Source organism: Augochlora pura, chromosome 5, assembly GCF_028453695.1.
Source record: "Augochlora pura isolate Apur16 chromosome 5, APUR_v2.2.1, whole genome shotgun sequence".
NCBI lineage: Eukaryota > Metazoa > Arthropoda > Insecta > Hymenoptera > Halictidae > Augochlora > Augochlora pura.
In genome coordinates, this window is record NC_135776.1 from 17590503 (window position 1) to 17608992 (window position 18490).

General features: G+C 38.4%; 5 protein-coding genes across 21 annotated transcripts in view; 2 read left to right on the forward strand and 3 right to left on the reverse strand.

Moving 5' to 3' along the window:
- Positions 1-101: 101 nt before the first annotated feature.
- On the reverse strand, positions 102-4020 carry LOC144470527 (apoptosis-inducing factor 3). 6 transcript variants are annotated; one of them, XM_078181798.1, is made up of 8 exons: positions 3968-4020; positions 3256-3432; positions 1904-2196; positions 1477-1813; positions 1064-1414; positions 783-988; positions 478-694; positions 102-395 (listed from the first exon to the last, which is right to left on the reverse strand). In XM_078181798.1, the coding sequence occupies exons 2-8, from the start codon at positions 3326-3328 to the stop codon at positions 136-138; spliced, it is 1737 nt and encodes a 578-aa protein (XP_078037924.1). In that variant the 5' UTR covers positions 3329-3432; positions 3968-4020; the 3' UTR covers positions 102-135. The 6 variants fall into 6 exon arrangements, with proteins under 6 accessions (XP_078037924.1, XP_078037926.1, XP_078037925.1 ...); XM_078181800.1 differs by having other exon boundaries at positions 3256-3387; positions 3968-3998; XM_078181799.1 differs by lacking the exon at positions 3968-4020 and adding an exon at positions 3505-3862.
- A 1392-nt stretch (positions 4021-5412) lies between these two features.
- On the forward strand, positions 5413-7268 carry LOC144470180 (ribonuclease H1-like). 3 transcript variants are annotated; one of them, XM_078181076.1, is made up of 7 exons: positions 5413-5498; positions 5968-6074; positions 6157-6342; positions 6395-6497; positions 6568-6698; positions 6768-7032; positions 7109-7268. In XM_078181076.1, exons 2-7 carry the CDS (start codon positions 5980-5982, stop codon positions 7202-7204), a joined length of 876 nt encoding a protein of 291 aa, XP_078037202.1. In that variant the 5' UTR covers positions 5413-5498; positions 5968-5979; the 3' UTR covers positions 7205-7268. The 3 variants fall into 3 exon arrangements, with proteins under 3 accessions (XP_078037202.1, XP_078037201.1, XP_078037200.1); XM_078181075.1 differs by having other exon boundaries at positions 5436-5502; XM_078181074.1 differs by lacking the exon at positions 5413-5498 and adding an exon at positions 5520-5860.
- A 149-nt stretch (positions 7269-7417) lies between these two features.
- LOC144470179 (putative gustatory receptor 28a) lies at positions 7418-10810 on the reverse strand. 8 transcript variants are annotated; one of them, XM_078181070.1, is made up of 7 exons: positions 10464-10810; positions 10311-10387; positions 8673-9854; positions 8447-8515; positions 8302-8391; positions 8044-8198; positions 7418-7970 (listed from the first exon to the last, which is right to left on the reverse strand). In XM_078181070.1, exons 3-6 carry the CDS (start codon positions 9627-9629, stop codon positions 8133-8135), a joined length of 1182 nt encoding a protein of 393 aa, XP_078037196.1. In that variant the 5' UTR covers positions 9630-9854; positions 10311-10387; positions 10464-10810; the 3' UTR covers positions 7418-7970; positions 8044-8132. The 8 variants fall into 8 exon arrangements, with proteins under 8 accessions (XP_078037196.1, XP_078037194.1, XP_078037193.1 ...); XM_078181068.1 differs by having other exon boundaries at positions 10190-10387; XM_078181067.1 differs by having other exon boundaries at positions 9931-10387.
- A 480-nt stretch (positions 10811-11290) lies between these two features.
- On the forward strand, positions 11291-14146 carry Bx42 (Puff-specific protein Bx42). The gene is made up of 8 exons (XM_078181208.1): positions 11291-11460; positions 11756-11909; positions 12023-12190; positions 12266-12573; positions 12681-12816; positions 12877-13135; positions 13279-13660; positions 13752-14146. Exons 1-8 carry the CDS (start codon positions 11447-11449, stop codon positions 13960-13962), a joined length of 1632 nt encoding a protein of 543 aa, XP_078037334.1. The 5' UTR covers positions 11291-11446; the 3' UTR covers positions 13963-14146.
- Positions 14147-14225: 79 nt separating this feature from the next.
- The window catches only part of Siz (Brefeldin-resistant Arf-GEF family protein schizo), a 65239-nt gene continuing 60974 nt past the window's right edge, over positions 14226-18490 (reverse strand). For 2 of the 3 annotated variants that reach the window (XM_078180533.1, XM_078180534.1), the window contains exon 8: positions 14226-18452. In XM_078180533.1, the coding sequence (XP_078036659.1) occupies positions 18181-18452 (272 nt within the window). In that variant the 3' untranslated portion in view covers positions 14226-18180. The remainder of the gene's footprint in view (positions 18453-18490) is intronic. The other variant, XM_078180535.1, reaches the window with a different exon arrangement.

Here is an 18490-nt window from a genome sequence, read left to right on the forward strand (position 1 = left end):
AAGTGTTTAATATTGTTGGTATAGTACATCGTTGATACTATAAAACTAAAATAACGAGTCGAAACTATAAAATACTGGAAATGTATTTTTAAATTCGATGTACTAGAACCTGGACGTTTTTTAACGAACAACCATTCACGGGTCCGTCGTAATTTCATTTTCAAAGCGCTCGACCAGATCTTTTGGTTTATTTCTTATCCAACCAAACGGATTATGGTTAATAATGATTTCTGTTAATGATTTTCCTTCGTGTAAGAAATTTGCAAAGTCTGATACAATAGGGTCTGCTCCCACGCTACTCATTGCAATAACTTTGCCATTGTTAAGATAGTATGCGAAAAATTCAAACTTCTCCAAAGAACCATAAATTTTTATTTTGTCTGGTTGCCCGTATCCTAAAATCGCAGATCATATTAATAAAAATTCGTAGAATTTTAAACACTAATTTTATTTGAATTAACTGGACGATAATCTTACCGGCGTATCGGTAACTTCTGCCAAATAGAGATGTCCAGAAAAATGGAATTGTATTCAATGGCGTGTTAAGGCCGCATATATTGTGTGCCGCTATTTTCCCATGATAATGGGCCAGAGGATAGTGGCCCACTGCCGCAAATAGCTCGTCGGAACCAAACAGCGGTGCGTACGCGATGTCGCCGCCAGCGTACACGTTTTCCAGATTTGTTTTCAGGTACTAAAGACCGATTATCAGTAATCATTTCATAATTTATCGAGCCCTAAGAATTTGTACTCCGTACAAATTGTCCGCAAATCCTACATACCTTGTCAACTTTTATGCTGCCATTCTCCAACATTTCGATAGAAGAATCTTTTACCCAATCTGTGTAAAACGTGGACCCAATGCCAATAATAGCTATATCAGCTGTAAGTACTGTACCATTGTTGAGCACTACTGTACCTATACAATTTGGGTCTGTCTCCTTCGCAACAAACTGTGCAATATTATTTCCAAATACAAACTTAACACCTAGGATAAAACATTACTTTGATTATTCCAGATTTTAGAAATTATCCTATTAAAGAATAGGATAACAAACTGTACCTTTCTCCTCGAATTCTTGTCTAATCCTGTTACCAATTGTTGCACCAAAAACAGGTTGCAAAGGTACTCTACTTTTACCTATAATAGTCACAGATTCGCATTTGTTCACGCAATACGCAGCAGCTTCCATACCAATAAATCCTAATCCAAGTATTACAACGTGTTTCTCCGGTGATAATTTTGACAATATACTTTGAGAATCCGTATATTCTCGTAATACATAAATATTGGATAGATTTATGCCAGGTACATCAGGCAATCTGGGCTTGCTTCCAGTACAAATAAATAAATGATTATAATTTAATTTTTCGTCGTTACTCAACTCAACTACCTTTTCGTTTGTATTCAGACCTGTAGAAGACAGTAAGCAGTTAGTTGGGAAAGATTAAATAATGTTCTTATAATTGAGTTACCTATAGCTTCCACGCCCAGCTTCATTTCAATGCCATGATCCTTATAAAATGATGGTGGTCTTAAAACCGACTGCTCAACGTCAAAGTCGAAACTTTTAGATACTTTGACTCTGTCGTATGGGACTGAGTGCTCTTTACAAATCACAATTATATTGCCTGTAAAGTTTTCTTGTCTCAAAGTTTCCGCACAGGTTGCCCCAGCCGGTCCTCCTCCAACTATTACAACTGTATTCTGGTTACTGCTGTCTTGGTCACACATTTTCTTTGTACGCCTATTCAATCCCAGTTCTGTACGGGGTGCCCTTACACGTACAAGACCGTTGTCATCTACATTTACCTATTTCATAGAATAAAATCTATTTTAATAATGAGTTATTACTTTGTCAATAGCAGTTTCCTAATAACTAATTTATTGGCGATGAAGTACTTTGTAGCATGGCAGAGAATCCAGGCCTGGATAATCTTCTATGTCTCCTGTTTTGATATTGAAACAAGCGCCGTGCCATGGACACCTTATCCTTCCATCTCCTAATGCTCCTGTATGGAGAAGTGCTCCATAGTGCGTACATTTTGTACCTAAAGCATGCAACTCTCCCTTTTGTTTAACTAATAGGATCTTGCTACCAGCATCTCCAAGCGGTAGTAATTTCATTTCATTTTCTTTAATATCTGATTCTTTACACACCACATCTTCAATGTAGTCATATTTCCCCGGTTTGCCTAAATGAATAAATGTTATACCAGTTAGGATTCAAAAGACATTTATTTATTTATTTTGTTATCAATTAAAAAGTATTCCTAAATAGACCATAGTTTTCCTATACGTATAAACTAAATACAACGAGGATAATAAAATCGGTATACGAATCGGGGATAATAACTCACAACTACAACAACATTTTAAATTATTACGCGACTGAGCTTGCTCTTTCGGTTTATTACACTCACTACAAATGTAATGTTTCTTGTCGGTATTTAATTGTGACATTCTAGGTTTAGGTATCTTCGATTGGACGTAAGAAATGGCGTTACACGCCAGTCGCGTCAAATGTTTCGTTCTATAGAAGTACATATTGATATTGTTTCGCAAAAAATCGCTACGATCAATCCTTGTATCATTTCAAGTCCTTGTTCTTCGAAGCTGACGTGTACGCGTTAGCGAATCAAGCATGGAGTTTCTTTTTAAGGAAAATCTATTACCGTAGATGGAATCAATGTGAAACTGTTAAAGAGGTTACATACAAGTAAATACGTGTACACACGTGCACTTAGCACTCTGGTATCTACGTATGTATAATGTACAGTAGTATCCAGATGGCCTTTACATCAAATTTACATATACCTGTGCGACTTGGTATGCATTAATTTGATATCTTAAAGTACGCGTTCGTTAATGAGATTATGATTTGGACAATTATTTTATACTAAATATAGGTTACAAGATATAATAATCAATAGAAAATTGTTCAACCGTTACGACACTAATGTATGTTGTAAAAATCGATTGATAAAAAAATCCATGAAATTCTGTAATGAAAAAGTGCATAGAATTTTCCTTGTGTCTATGTGGTTTTTTCTATCTACATAATATTTTATGCTTCTTCTGAGATAGTAAAAATTAATTTTTAATTATAATAATATTTTTATAGTACAATCTTAAATCCAAATCAACCAATAAATCCAAAATGCAACAATCGATGATTTTCTACGTACTGTTCGCAAATATTAATCGGACGCAATAATTTGCGCATATAGTATCAAAAAATATATATTTCGAACCTTCTCTCGAAGATGTTCTTGGCATGACCCTTGAATTTCCCGGAAGAAGTCCTTTACAGTTATTAGCACCCATTTTGTCCTATATTACACTTGTCACTGGACAATATTGTTCTATAAACTGTATCGAGTTATCTACAAATAAACCATCTTGATTTTCTTCGATCTACAAGCATGTATCTGTATAAAGATTGACCTTGCATTACTCATAGGAAACTACACTAAATAAACTTTCACTATATCTATATATACCGAAGTAACCAATTGTTGTTTAAACGAAGAAAACTCTTTGTCTATGTACCATAAAAATTCTTATAAAATTAACTGATTGAACTCTCAATAAAATAAACAGACTGCATGTAATAAATAATTTAAATTTACTTTATATACATCGATATGAAACACTTTTGAACAGAATCGTTGTCCACGATCAAAGCTATAAGAAAATATGTTAGCTTTTGATTATAGTTGCGTACTTTATTTGACTAAAAAGCGCATAGAAGTGACGTAAGTTAAGCGTGCAAAAGCTGTAAAATATTGAATTTTGTTAAATCTATCAACAAATTCGATTCTATTAAATCTGTCAACAAATGGTAAAAGATTGAGAACTATCCAAAGTGGAATATTCACAGCGACGTATATCAAATAACGTAGACGTTCTATATTATCGAAGCAAATGCTGACGTTTTCTACTTTTCTCATTTATTTGACACACCTCTGCGAAGGAACCGCAACTTGTTGCAGAGCACGCAACCATATCGAGCACCAACTGTCAAGAGGGCGTTGAAATCGATTTTTTCCATACATACAAGCATACATGTACGTGTATGTTCTATCTGCTGCTTTTCTATCTGTTCCGATAGAAAATTGATTGCAATGTAAACTATGATTATCTATACAGGATGACCTATTTAAATCGATCCAATAAAATATCCCACAAACCATTAACGATACTGAAAAATCATTCCATATAAAAATTGAATGGTTTCAGGGATTATACAATCTGCTGTTGATAAGATTCTTCTATATCGATGCGTAAAGGAGATATAAGGGTCAATTTTGTTTTTAAAAAATGAAATCACATACTTCTTATTGTATCAATATATGCAGCTCTTTATTTTCTATTTGAAAGTATTAAGCTATTTACTGCGAGAGATCATTAGTTTAGAAGATATTTTAAGTTTAATGTTAAACGTTAATTTGTACAGACTGATCTCTGTTTATACACATCCATCAGAACACGAGATTTTTTGGCTTAGCTATTTTTTAATACCAAACTTAACAAATCTCCTAAAGCAATGATTTGATTATATTATATAACATAATATAAACGACTTATATATGAATTTATTTGGCAATAAATGGCTCAGTATTTTGATATAGAAAATGATCTGCATCGACTGGTGCAAAAATTGTGATTCCATTTTAAAAAATGACATTGATCTTCGTATCTCCTTTACGCATCGACCTAGAAAAATCTTATCAATATCAGATTGTGTGTCCATTGAAATCGTTCAAGTTTTGAAACATTTTTCAGTATCGTCAACGGTTTGAAAAATATTTTACCTGATCAATATAAATAAGTTATCTTGTATATAAAAAAATAGAAAACACATTAAATACGATGATCTATTCATTTTATTTCTCTTCGCAGGTATCATGTAAAACATGTGGAGGGAGGGAGTCGCACAATAAATAAATAATGAATAATTAACTAGATAAGAATCATGCGCGAGTAATTATAGTGATCCTGATTGACCTCTCAAACCGTTCATTACGATCTCGCATATTCTATATAAAAAAGATCCGGCCAGAATGCTTCAGGAAATTAATATTTAATACAACAAACCGAATACTGGCGCCATTGATGAGCGCGAAGGCGAACAAAAAACAAAAAACTAAACTACTCGTTAACCAATGGCTCAGAAGAACATATAGACGTTGGCGCATTTGAAGTTTCATTAACTGTTATGTTAATTATTTATATTTCGTAACTTTGTCATATATTTTTATTAAACGCTATCGATGCAGCAATTTCTCCCGAACAGTCCCGTATTCTTTGGTACTTCTTTATGCCCTAATTGTGCCATTATTAATATTTTTCGACAAGTTCTGAGTTGCGGATAAGTAGTGACATAGTTCGGCATTTTGCCACTACATCTGCCAGCGTTTCGATATCTGTTTGAGAAAAAGAAGTACAGTATAATTATTAGAAGTGATAAATAATTAGATATCATTGCTTAATTGTTCGTAAGAATTATTACTTTATATTGTATTTCTGTAGTACAGGTTTCATAAATATTATTTACATCATTTAAATATTCGCGCCCTTAAATATTCTGCACTCGTAGTAGAAATGAAATATACAGAATAATTGCTTCTTGCTACATGCCTAAATTCGTGAACTATCGGTAATGCTGATTGCGGCATAAAAGAATAGGTAGGCTTCAGACCCCTGCAAAGCTGTGATAGAAAGGGTGATGAAATACAATGCTGTACAATTCTTCAGCCTGTATAGTGCCTTTGGTTCACGAAAAGTTCAGAAAATTCTGTACGATTTCCAGTCGATTTTGAAACCTCGTTTACGTCATTATCGTTCATGTATTAAGTATGTAGCAACATTGATGTATTAATAAATATGAAACATATTATTTGAATCCGAATTTATAGTTAATACACGCATTTATCATTAATTCTATATCCAAATATTAACAGCAATTACAAACGATGATTGCAATGCAAGTGTGCCGTTTGCTGAGATCACTGGAAATGCCAGCAGCATTTGTTGCCAGGGGTCAACAAGCCGGTATTTATGGTACTTGGTAATTTATCTTTATTTTGTCTATATATAATATTATTCTAAACCTGTTGTATACTAATTCTGCATAACGTTGCTTTAATAAGGGACAAATGCAAAGCTCAAGTCCATCAATATTCTGGTGCTATATTGAAGAAGTTTCCATCCAGAGAAGCATCTGAAAATTTTGTTCGGGAAAAGTCTAGTTCTGCGAAGGAAAAAGTGAAAACCTCCAAGAAAAAGAGAAAAATTAAACAAGACCTTGATAATGTAGCATTGTCAGCAGAGGAAAGGTACAGTCGATGTAACAAATCGATATGTAATTTTAATATTCAACTTTTGTAGGCCATTACCAGCAATAGATAGACTTGTACAAGAAGAATTACCTGAAAAGAAATGCGAGATAACAGATACAAGCGAGATTCCGACATCTACATCCAATAAGCAAGTAAATGTTTACTGTGAAGGAAATAATTGTTCGACTTCTGCATTTGTATTTATCCTAAAATTGATTCCAGGCACCATCTTTAGAATTCATTACTGACAACAGTGGTTATGTTATAGTATATACTGATGGAGCATGTTCTTCAAACGGTTGTGACAATGCGCAAGCAGGCTTAGGTGTCTGGTTTGGTGACGATCATCCCCTGTATGTTGCATCAGATTTCTTTAAAAACAATTCTATTTTCAAATGTACTTTATTTTACTACAATTACAGAAATGTATCACAACCAGTTTTTGGTAGAACAACTAACAATAATGCAGAAATTCAAGCTGTGACCATTGCTGCAAGGAAAGCAAAAGAAGTAGGCGTAGAAAAATTAAAGATTATTACAGATTCGAAATTCTTGATCCAATGCATAACTATATGGATGCCAAAATGGAAGAAAAATGGATGGAAAACTGCAGCTGGTCGTCCAGTTGTAAATAAAGTAGAATTGTTAGAAATGGAAGAGGCACTGAACTTATTAGAAATAGTTTGGGTATGAGCAATGTTATGATTAATTTATTCATACATTTATCCTTGTATTCTAATCTATTTATGAACATAATTGGCAGGAACATGTTAATGGTCACCAAGGAATTTACGGTAACGAAATGGCTGATAAATTAGCAAAAGAAGGTTGTAAGCATGATGTAGACTGTAAAGTATAAGTAATATACATGTTATGTAATATATATTTTTACACAATAAATACAATATATTTTTTAAGACTAATTCAATGTGGATTAACACAAACTGTAGGAAAATGTATACTTATTTCTAATTGAAGTTTAATACATTAGCTATTTCTTCAAGATGCTCGGTAGATTCTTTACTTGATTGAAGATTACATATATGTATAGGGTGTTTCACTAAATGCAGGATACAAACAAGTGACCATTGTGCCACTGTTTAACCTTTCAAGCGGCACGGATCACTAGTGCAAATTTACAACTGGATGGTGGCAATTTTCCACCTTTGAAATATGTAATACGTCGTAACTACTACGTGAAAGTGGTCCGTACGTCATACCCACTACGGAACAAAATTTATGATCTAATATAAACATTGAGATATGCAAGAAATTTCATAATCTGTATACATATACATCATCATATATCAGTATGACGATAGATATAGAAAATCAATTTTGAAAACAGTTTTTCATATAATCGTCAAAATTCTATTAAGGTATGCGAAAACATTATTTTTGTGAACATTTGGACGTACTTGATATGTCACTGTTCGCATCCCCTGATGCGTCACGAATATTTATTACGGTACGTGCTGGGGTACTGTGAGCTGATGCAGCAGGGAGAACGAAACGCTGCGGTGTAGCCCATGCGACATTTATGTTGCGTTCCGAACCGTTCCGAAAAACGGTGTTTCCTGAGAACTTTTTCTCAAAACTTTTAGGACCATTCTCAGTCATCGTACCTTTATATGGAAAATTAGACTTTTTATTTCGATAAAAGATTATTTTTTTATCAAAATATTTTATTTTTCTCACATTTTAAATAAAGACTTTCTTCAAATTTTCTAAGAAAAATGCAATTCGTATAACAATCGTGTCATCTTGCAGTTGCATTGGTAAGCTTACTACGATTTGATTGCCATTTGAAACTGGCCAAGGATTACCAGATATGTTGCTAGCAAGCGAGACATCTGAAAGGATCCATCCATCAACAATTGAGGAATAGTGCACGTTCTACCGCGATTGAGAACAAAAAAGCGGAAGCACAGAGATCGATTGATCGCGTTTGCTCACCGATTCTATCAACGTGTTGTCCAGGCTAAAGTAATCGCTAGCGGTGAATTTAATTTTTCGATGAACCAGCAGCAGCGAGAATTGCTTGAGCTGAAAGAAGCATGACTGTTTATCAGGTTATCGACGGGGTATAGTACCACTTTACCTCTGCCTTTATCTTTTGATCGATCGTGTTTTTCAGCAACGAATTCACGATGATCCCGGTCCGGTCGAACTGCAAAGGAAAGCTCAGATCAACATCCTAAATCCGAGGAACAATCTACAAAAACTAGTCTACAAAATCCAAATATATTTAATACAAAGCTAAGCGGACTTACTTTTACCATCTAAAGCTTATAGCAAATTTTTGAATGCAAAGATTGATCTCCTACCTCGTTCAAAATCATGGTGACGTTGATGTTCAGTATAAAAAGGGGGAACACGAGGTAGGCGAGTAAAGCTATGGTGTTGATGACAGGTAGGAATTTAATGTCCACGTCGGTGTCGAATAGAGGCTGCATAACGTAGTATATGTTGAACATCAGCGAATAAAAGACATAGAAGGTGACGAGCAGGACCGAGAACGAATAAAACTGAGAGACCTCATCGGTAGTGTCGCACAGATCGTCGTAGATGTTTCTCAGGTGTCGAAGTGAGTGCGTCATGGAACTGTTGACGAAGACGCGGCGATAACGATTCACAGATTTCGAGTTGGTAGTGGAGTTTCTGTCGAAGCCCTGAAAAGCCTCGTTGACAATGACGAAGTTCATCTTCAGTATGCTGACCATTGAGAAGTATTGAAACAAAAAATTGGCCGCAAACGTCGTGGGTAAGGCGTCAATGGCCCATCCGAGAGGACCGTTGGAAAAGGCCAGTTCCTCGGTGACCACGACACTGATGCATATGAACGTCTGAAAGATGTAGATCAGCGATAGGTTCCGATAGTTGCGAGCGACCTGTTCCCGTGTGAAGGGAAACTGTCCTTCGATCTGCATCAGATAATTACAAATCTTCTTTAGGGTGTCCCATTTGTAGACGTAGCACAATAAAACTGTAGTAGTCATCACGATCCCGTACGTAGCTTGGACTATCTCAATGGTGTTCAATATATTCTTATTATAATGGTACCGGTGATTGTACAGCTTCGGCAGTGTGAAGAAGCTCGATGCTATAAGAAAGATACAGAGAAACACGTTGTAAAATATCGCGAATTCGCTTCGTTTGAAGGATATTGTACGTTTGGTTTTCGAGCTCCTGTAATGTAAGGATACAGGTGCTAGTCCAATTATCTTGAAAATGATGTGAAACGATATTATTCCTCCGCAAGTCCATCCAAACGAGTACGCCATGGTATATCTTCCTTAGTAGAGCAAATGAAACGCCACCGATGATATCCGCGTTACTTTCTTCTTGATTTTCTTCGGATCAAAGCAATCAGTTCGCCTTCAAGATTTAATAGGTATGGTTTCTTAATTAGAATTACTAGTTCCACGCTGGTTGATCTATTCTTCTCCTCGCATCGGCTACGAATACAATAATTAGACATCGTTCTCTTCGCGGCAATTCTCGGGCAGCTATGAAAATGAAATATTAAATTAAATGGTACATGCGACGAAACCTGTTGCATTAATAATGCTGGTCTGTAATTACATATGTTCCATACGCAACGCTATTATCGATTTTCATAGAGTCAGCTAGAATATAATGAACATAATGTTTGGACATCCTATGACAGAGTTTTTATATCTATACGAATATTATATGCAATGTTTTTTTTCCGTCCAGTAGTCTGAATTACCGACTCTATAGAAAATGCTGCGATACCATAACAAACTCTACGAAAATGGAACTTACAAATCAAAAAATGTGCCGTAATACAAACGAGATATACAGAATACTCGATCCTTACTGGCAAGCTTAAATTTCTGAAATATCGGTAACGATGAGAGCGACATGAAAATGGTAATGGGGCCCTGAAACTTAAGAATTGGAACCACAAAAATACATTGCATGGGTGGTCTACTCTGTACCTCGTCCGTGTCGTTATTACGTATGCATAAATATCCTTAAGTCCATGGAATCGTCTAACTAATGAAAATGTTCTGATCTGTAAATAAATAATGCTACATATTATACATAATATTTTATAATTACAGGAAAATCATTGTTTTAAAATTCCTTACCTCTAATGATTTACATAGCGTATGTATATTTATAAAAGAAATTCTTTACCATTGCGATTTATTATCGTGAAATTCGATCATTCATACAATTATCTTTTATGCTTGATTTAATAGTACTTTATTACACGCAAGCATTTTGTAAAAAATATTGTATCAATTAAGATACAATATGAAATGAACTGCGTAATGTAATCATCTTATGCCGTAAATTCAATCAAAATAAGAAGATCAAGATCACCGTATAAATCGTGTTCAATGACTGACTACGCGCCATTTTAACCATGAATGAACGCGATCGTGGGCCAAAGGTAGCAATTTTACATAGTCGTTGCTACTAGCAGGTACCCTCTCTATATATGACCTTCGTCGAGATCACATCTTGTTGGCGCAGAGTCGATTTCGTACGAGAAGTATTTTCGAAACCTCGAAAACGAACATCTTTACCAGGATAACACGATTGTGCAGGAGGTCGTGTGTTTCTTTCTAGGGACATTTCGTTCAACATAGGAAATTTCTTTCCGTGATAGTACGCTCACTGTATAAGCGAGTGCGGAGATAGGGGACGATACGTCGGCCATATTGATAGGAGCAAATGTTGCCATCTGTTGTCAAATTGTGACAATAATTTCCGTCGCAACCAACGCTATCGTTGCCATTTACATATTCACATTTGATAACAGAACGCTACTTAGGAATGCTATTTTATTTGTAACAAACTGCACATCGAATGCATTACTTTGTCATTGCATTGCCTAAGCGTGGAATCCCCTAAATACGGATCATGAGATAGAGCATTCATAATGGAGTGTTATTAAAGGTTTATCACTACACCATCGGCGGCGCTGAGATAGAATTTCTATAAAATTTACGACACTGGTTCGAGATGCATACATGCGTGCAGCTCTGATTACGCTTGTTGTTCTGGCGACGCGTAAACGTGTAGTGTAGCGATTATAGTTTATGGCGTTACTGTGTTGAACAAAATGTCGCTGGCAAGGTTGGTAAATACAAGAAGTACTTATAGTTCATTCTCATAACTGTTTGTTGTTAAATATCCGTACTGTTCATCGCAGTGTAACAATTAATGTAATATCTCGGCTTATTTGATTCAATGCATTTCGATCGTTGATTCCGTGCTCTCGTTGATTGTTCAAAAACGATCTGATTCTGTCAATTTGTCATTGCGATTGTTGACTTATTTCCTCGTCAGAATACCACAGCGAAAAGCAAGAGGACAAGATTTAAAGTGATTTCCGTAAATAATCATTTGCGAACACTAATCGCTGTTGCAGTTTATTGCCTGCCCCATCACAGGTGGTGTGGGACAGAGAGGATGAAGCGCGCGAGCAGAAATTACGGCAGAGGCCAGTATCTGCATTGGTCAAAGCAGTTGTTACTGCTCCTCCTTACGGACAACGTAAGGGATGGGTTCCAAGGAATTCAGAAGTATGTATCGATTGAATCTTCTCGTCAAAATATTATTGAAAAGCGTTCATTCTGTAAACCTATGAAATTTTCTTTTATATACAATGCATTAAAGATTTATGCCATGTAAATAGGATTTTGGAGATGGAGGTGCATTCCCAGAGATCCATGTGGCCCAATATCCCTTGGGCATGGGGATGAAGGGAAAGGAGACCACTAGCAATGCCCTAGCAGTTCAGCTGGACGCGTATGGGAAAGTGAAGTACGATGTCATTGCCAGACAAGGACATTCCAAAGATAAGGTAACGAATGAAGAACTGTCAATGTATTTATCATTTACAAGAGTTTGTTTGTATAGTTATTCTGGTGTTTTATAGATTGTTTATAGCAAATTGAGCGACCTGCTTCCTTCAGAAATAACAAGCGAAGAGGATCCTAGTTTACAGCGTCCTCAAATGGATGAAATAGATGAGCTTACAGAGAAAACGAAGAAAGCTTTGGAGAAGATAACCAGATCAAAGATAGCCGCCGCTATGCCAGTGAGATGTGCGGAGAAGCAGGCTCCGGCTCAATATATTCGATACACCCCGTCGCAACAAGGACAATCATTTAACTCTGGAGCTAAACAAAGAGTAATTAGAATGGTGGAAGCTCAGATAGATCCTTTGGAGCCACCAAAATTCAAGTGAGTTTCTTGAGTCCACTTTGAATTTTCTACAGCCGCAATGTGATTATCAAATCAATTGCACTTATTACTACTCTGCATAATTCAGTATCGTTCAATTCTTAAAGGATCAATAAGAAAATACCGAGAGGTCCGCCATCACCTCCAGCACCAGTTATGCATTCACCGACGAGAAAAGTTACAGTAAAGGAACAAAAAGAGTGGAAAATACCTCCCTGCATTAGCAATTGGAAGAACGCCAAGGTAAGTTAATCGATTCCAAGATTCGGCGACAAGCGTTTCATCCGAACCTTATTTCCTCAGGGTTACACGATTCCTTTGGACAAACGTTTAGCCGCGGACGGTCGCGGATTGCAACAAGTTCACATTAACGAGAACTTTGCCAAACTTGCGGAAGCTCTTTATATCGCTGACAGAAAGGCTCGTGAGGCGGTAGAGATGCGAGCACAGCTGGAGAAGAAATTGGCCCAGAAGGAGAAAGAGAAGAAGGAGGACCATTTGAGGCAGCTTGCGCAGAAGGCCAGGGAAGAGCGTGCTGGCCTCAAATCCTCTGCTGCGATAGGTGCGTTTAGAAATCACTTGTATTTCACTTGTGACTCAAGAGTCGTGCGACATCATGACGAGAATTATGTATTTGTTAGCATGGTCGGAGATGATAGTTACCAACGAAGAAATCTAATAGTATTGTATATAATTGTCATACAGATAAATCGGAAGAGTCCAGGGAAAGGGATCAGTTGAGGCAAGAACGACACAAGGATCGCGCTCGCGAGAGGAATTTAGCACGTGCCGCACCTGACAAGCGTTCCAGATTGCAACGTGAACGCGAACGTGACATTAGCGAACAGATTGCACTTGGCCTGCCGGCGAAGAGCATTCCTAGCAGCGGAGAGGCACAATTTGATCAAAGACTCTTCAATACGAGCAAAGGAATGGACAGCGGTTACGGACACGATGACGAATACAACGTATACGACAAACCGTGGAAAGATTCCAATTCCATCGGCTCGCACATTTATCGTCCTAGTAAAAATATTGATAAGGATACTTACGGAGATGACTTGGAGAAACTCGTTAAAACAAATAGGTTCGTGATACAAAATTTGTTTCAGGGAAATATGATTATTTACCGATTCATCGAAGAAGTATTTTATTATGAGAAATTATTTTTACTTTAGATTCGTACCGGACAAAGAATTTAGTGGAACTGATAGATCCGCTACCCGATCTGGACCTGTGCAATTTGAGAAGGACGAGGAGGATCCGTTCGGTCTGGATCAATTCTTGAAACAGGCGAAACGCGCCAGCAGTTCTACCACTACGACCACCAAGCGCAAAGAAGAACGTGATCAACGAAGAGACGATCGCGATAAACGAAGAAAGCATTAACAAATTTTCTAAATATGCAGAAATCGTTTGAACTAGCTTGACCTCGGATGAATGTTGAGACCTAATGCGCCTTAGGATCCGCGGGAATCATACTCTTTTCTACTTCTCCGCGTTGCACGACTAATAAATCCGTTTAATCTGTATGGAACACACAGGTGTACGTTAAATAAATGATGATTTAACAAAAATAATAAATAGGGCTTGTCTTCTCGAATTCGCTTGTTCACCAACTGTATCCAAGATGGTCGACTATCAGGTTTCAGACTCATAATTCTTTATTAACACAATGTGCATACAGCGTTCGTTAGATTAACAAAGGAAGCGATACTTTTCGTACGGGGAGCAACTGTTATCTCTTAGTAGTAACGCAGTATTTTATTTCGCTTTCTCATCAAATCATAGGGTCCGCTAAGTTTTAACGACACCACCACGTGTGTTTATCGTGTCGACGCGTTTTCTTCCTCTCGCGTTTTTTATTTGTCAAAATGATCGCGTCAAATCGAATCGATGCCTAATCAGTAATCACCGTGGACTCGCGATAATTCGGTGCACGACGTTATTACGTTCCACAGCGTTGTATTGCTTCGATGTTGTATGATTGCTTCTCTTGTTTCCGTGAGGCTACCAGCCGTTTGCTGAGAAACGTCGCGTTTCGTAAAAATCAAAACGTTCCGCCCGACACGAACAGATTTTCGCTCGTCGTCAGCGTTGCTATAGGGCTCTATAGAAAATACTTTTGAGTACATAGAGAGAGTAGATGATCCGTTGTTAAATAACGTTAGTTACGAATTCTGCGTTCGAAGGGAAGTCGAACCTACGAGAATATTTGAATCGGTTTAAATGCTACGGTAGAACTGCTGAACCGCGATTGGTCCGGTCCAATCGCGAAACCCGGAGAAATGGTCTGACGTACGAAAACAAAACGGCAAACTTTCACATGCCCACGAGAAACAATATCACCATTTTTTTTTCTCTTTACTCTGTAAAACACGGCAACTTAAAGGCGGTCTTTCTAATCAGTCTTTTCTTTTTCGTTCGTATTGATGATTATCACAGAATTTTCGTCAAGGTGATGGAAGATCTTCCCACTTTAGATAGTTTATTTGGGATCCGACGAGACGCTAAATCAAACGAAATTATTTTCTTTCAGCTTACGCCGCTTCCGTGACAAAACAAGGTCGAAGAGGGCACTGTCCTCTCGAGACGATTAAAGTGGGAAAATCCCTCCAGTGATTTGCTTCCTGGTACTTCGAACGAGCGATTTGCGCAAATTGACGCGATCCCACAGCTTCGTCGTTTCGACAAAAATTCTTGAGTTCATCGGTCTGTCGGTCGGTCTTCACACCCTTATTGTGTTCACGTTCTTACAAGCTACGTCGACGGTAAGCCGACGGGTTTTTCACCTTCCGTTCAATTGTTTCCGGTTTCTCCTGATGAGAAAGACTAGAATCATTTAACGCTGAAGACTACGGACCGTCGCGGATCAATGGGAGACTATGTGTATGTACATTTCTAATGAACACTTTGCCAGCTACTCAATTTTCCTTATTCGCTTCGTTGACCCATCCGGCCGCGGCTAAAACGTCGAAACGCTACGGTAATTCGTTAACAAATTTTCCATTAATGCTGTATCATTAATTTGCCAAAGGCGAATCGGCGCGCTATTTAATCGGAATATGAAAACTGTTGAGAAACACTGCTGCTGCTACTTTATCTAGCGGCCGCGGGTCGAACAAGCAGAACGATGTTATCGAAGAGTTCATAAAATGTTAATTTCCCTCGGAAAGAGACTCCCAAATACCTCGGAACGAATATTCTGGTTCGCGGTGTTGTATCAATCTCTCGCTGGTTAGTCGCTTTCAAATTGAAATCAAATACTCCTTTGAATCATCGTTATCCATTATTGCGAGCGCTGGTTTAATATAATGTATATGCATGTATGTATAATATATACAATTTTTTTCGTTCTCCGTGTAATTCTGCGATTCCGCAGCATGGTCTCTCTCTTTCTCTCTCTCCGCTGATCGAAAGCGTGTCGCGATCGGTTCCTCTTTGTCGGATGAGTTGTGGCAGTAATTAAGGCATACAAGTTATTCCTGTTCCTTTCGAGAGCCCACGCTGGGGCGCGCATCGATCCTGACACACTGTTGCTAAACCTATCTCCATAGTTGTTTACTTACTACGCGATGAGAAACCGATCGACTTAATTGTCTTCGTTCACGTTATTCCCTCCGTAACGTCCCGCCCAGTGGACTGTCGATCACTGCGCCGTCCACGAAGCGACGTTACAGAGATAACAAATGCGTTTCGTTTCGCAGAGAACGTCGCTGAAGTTTAAACGCGCGAGCAGAACTACTTGCGGAGGCTTGCGAATGATTAATAACAATGAGGAAAACCGCCGTCTCTCTTTTTTCTCTTAATACTCCTTCCGCTGTAAATGCTAACGCGTATCCACGCTGCTACATCCAAAAACTTTAACACCGCTGTACGAGTGTGCATTCGTGTGAGTGTATGTTAGTATCTATGTGTGTATGTTTGATATTAAAAACTCGTTAGACATCGACATGCACCTAACACTGAGAGGGATTGCTTATTGGTTCCTTAGGCTACAGTAATTTTGTTACAATTGTCGTCATCGTTAGAATCATTACAATCATTCCTTACATATAATATGTATATTATGTATATATATAATATGTATACGTCTATTATGTACAATCGTTTGTTAGGTATATAACTATGTCTAGAACATATGCGACAGTTGCTTCGTCTTGCCCTTCGGGAATAATCGCCATCGAGCTCGGCACGTTGAATGAAATTATCTATGTGTACCGGAAAATTATAAATATCGTAAGAAAGAACCGATCGATCTCGATCTTTTTGGATGAATAAATAACTATACACACGCCAGTGGGAAGCCGTCCCACTGTAGCTCGTCGAATCTCTCGCGCTCTCTCTCTCTCGCTTTCACACACGTATTCTCTTTCCCTCGCTCCACCGTCGTATAAAGTGACCACGATTGGATCCTGCCCAATCCAATATAAATTTACATCGAACGATCAGCTGCGTTTAATTGTTCTGAACCCGTTGGCCGATCGTGAATTCAACGCATGCAGAAGCATATTACAATATTTTTTTCGTACGGCTGCCCACGTTGCCGCGCGCTGCGGGATGGTGACGATAGAAGCGCGATATTACAGAGGAGAAACGCTATGCTCCGATCCAGTGAAATACTGGGCGTGTGTTCGGTATTCGCCCCGATTTCTCCAGTTAACAGGGTCGTCTCTTCGATCGCTACCGTATTAGTCTCTCTCTCGCTGGGTAACTCGTCTTCTTTCTTCTCGCCGCTGCGGGACGATCCTGAATCATCTTTCGATCACGATTACCGAGAATTGCTCGGCGCTCGTGTCAGAGACAGGCACGATGTATCTTTAAATAAACAGCGTCGATTCGACGAAACCGGCTGCCGGTCGTTCTCGCCCTGTTCGTTCGTCGTTCGATAGCATATTTATTTAAATCGGCCGTTGGTCCGTCTCCGGTCTGCGCACGTCAGGTGTAATAATATATTAAACACGTAAGGTGTACTACCGGTAACTTTACCCTTTAAAAGAAATTGTGCTTCCAGCTGCGAGTTCTTTTCTATGTTATGTATTATATTTATGCATCGCTGTAACGAGAGTTCGAATACGGTCTAGAATTACGATGAAGACATATAAAGAAATTTCTACGATACAATGCGCGATTTAATGATATATTTGTATGTACAACGTTCTTCTTCGTCGAATGCCGAGCCTCAGAACCGGCCGCGAGACTCGATTAACATGCGGTCGAATTCAATTTCGCGGGCACAGACAACAGGATCTTATAGCACGTGGAGAGCAGCTTGCACGGTCGAATGAATTTTGCTTGAAACTCTAGGTTGGACGAAAAGGATTCTCGAAGTGCGCGCAAGTCGCGTCCACGCGGTATAAAACGTGCTGCTTGAAATCTACAAAACGCTAGATCGTTTACTTCCTTCCTCTCTTCGTTCCTTCGCTTCTTGATTTCTTTCATCGATCCGTCTTCCTTCCTTCTGACTAGTACAGTCTCGAAGCGCGTTCAGTACGTGATTACGTATCGCGTATGGAAAATCTGGGAGAGGACCGTCGAACGTACTAGAAGGAAATCGAGCGTACACCGAGAGAGATCCGTCCGTCTAGTCACCACCGGAAGGATACATTATACTTCCGTGGTGCGACTGTAGGGCCCGGATTCTTCCGATTGCGATAGCTTTCGCTCCCGTTTGGCGAACAGACCCCCTAAAAAAGATGGCTGCTGAGCCAGTCCCTTAGCACCGCCAGGTATAGTGGATCCTGGATGTATAGGGTGGACCTGTCCAGGATGCTTAATGCCCTGGCTCATCGAGCTGGCAGATGTAGATTGAAAAGAAATCGACATACCGCTATCCAGCGAGCCCACGCTTCCACGGCGTTGCGGTTTTTCACCAGCGACTGTCAACAGAGATTGAAAGAAAAATTGGTCAACCAAC

Coding starts and splice junctions, on each gene's coding strand:
- LOC144470527 (XM_078181796.1), bottom strand. CDS start 2,548: ATGTACTTCTATAGAACGAAACATTTGACGCGACTGGCGTGTAACGCC. Junction 1,814..1,903: donor ATTCTCTGCCATGCTACAAA/GTACTTCATCGC, acceptor TCTATGAAATAG/GTAAATGTAGATGACAACGG. Junction 989..1,063: donor ACAAGAATTCGAGGAGAAAG/GTACAGTTTGTT, acceptor GTTTTATCCTAG/GTGTTAAGTTTGTATTTGGA.
- LOC144470180 (XM_078181076.1), top strand. CDS start 5,980: ATGATTGCAATGCAAGTGTGCCGTTTGCTGAGATCACTGGAAATGCCA. Junction 6,498..6,567: donor CATCTACATCCAATAAGCAA/GTAAATGTTTAC, acceptor AATTGATTCCAG/GCACCATCTTTAGAATTCAT. Junction 6,699..6,767: donor TTTGGTGACGATCATCCCCT/GTATGTTGCATC, acceptor CTACAATTACAG/AAATGTATCACAACCAGTTT.
- LOC144470179 (XM_078181073.1), bottom strand. CDS start 9,629: ATGGCGTACTCGTTTGGATGGACTTGCGGAGGAATAATATCGTTTCAC. Junction 8,516..8,672: donor TCACCATGATTTTGAACGAG/GTAGGAGATCAA, acceptor TTTCCTTTGCAG/TTCGACCGGACCGGGATCAT. Junction 8,199..8,301: donor ACAACACGTTGATAGAATCG/GTGAGCAAACGC, acceptor GGATCCTTTCAG/ATGTCTCGCTTGCTAGCAAC.
- Bx42 (XM_078181208.1), top strand. Junction 12,574..12,680: donor TTGGAGCCACCAAAATTCAA/GTGAGTTTCTTG, acceptor CAATTCTTAAAG/GATCAATAAGAAAATACCGA. Junction 13,136..13,278: donor CAAATCCTCTGCTGCGATAG/GTGCGTTTAGAA, acceptor ATTGTCATACAG/ATAAATCGGAAGAGTCCAGG.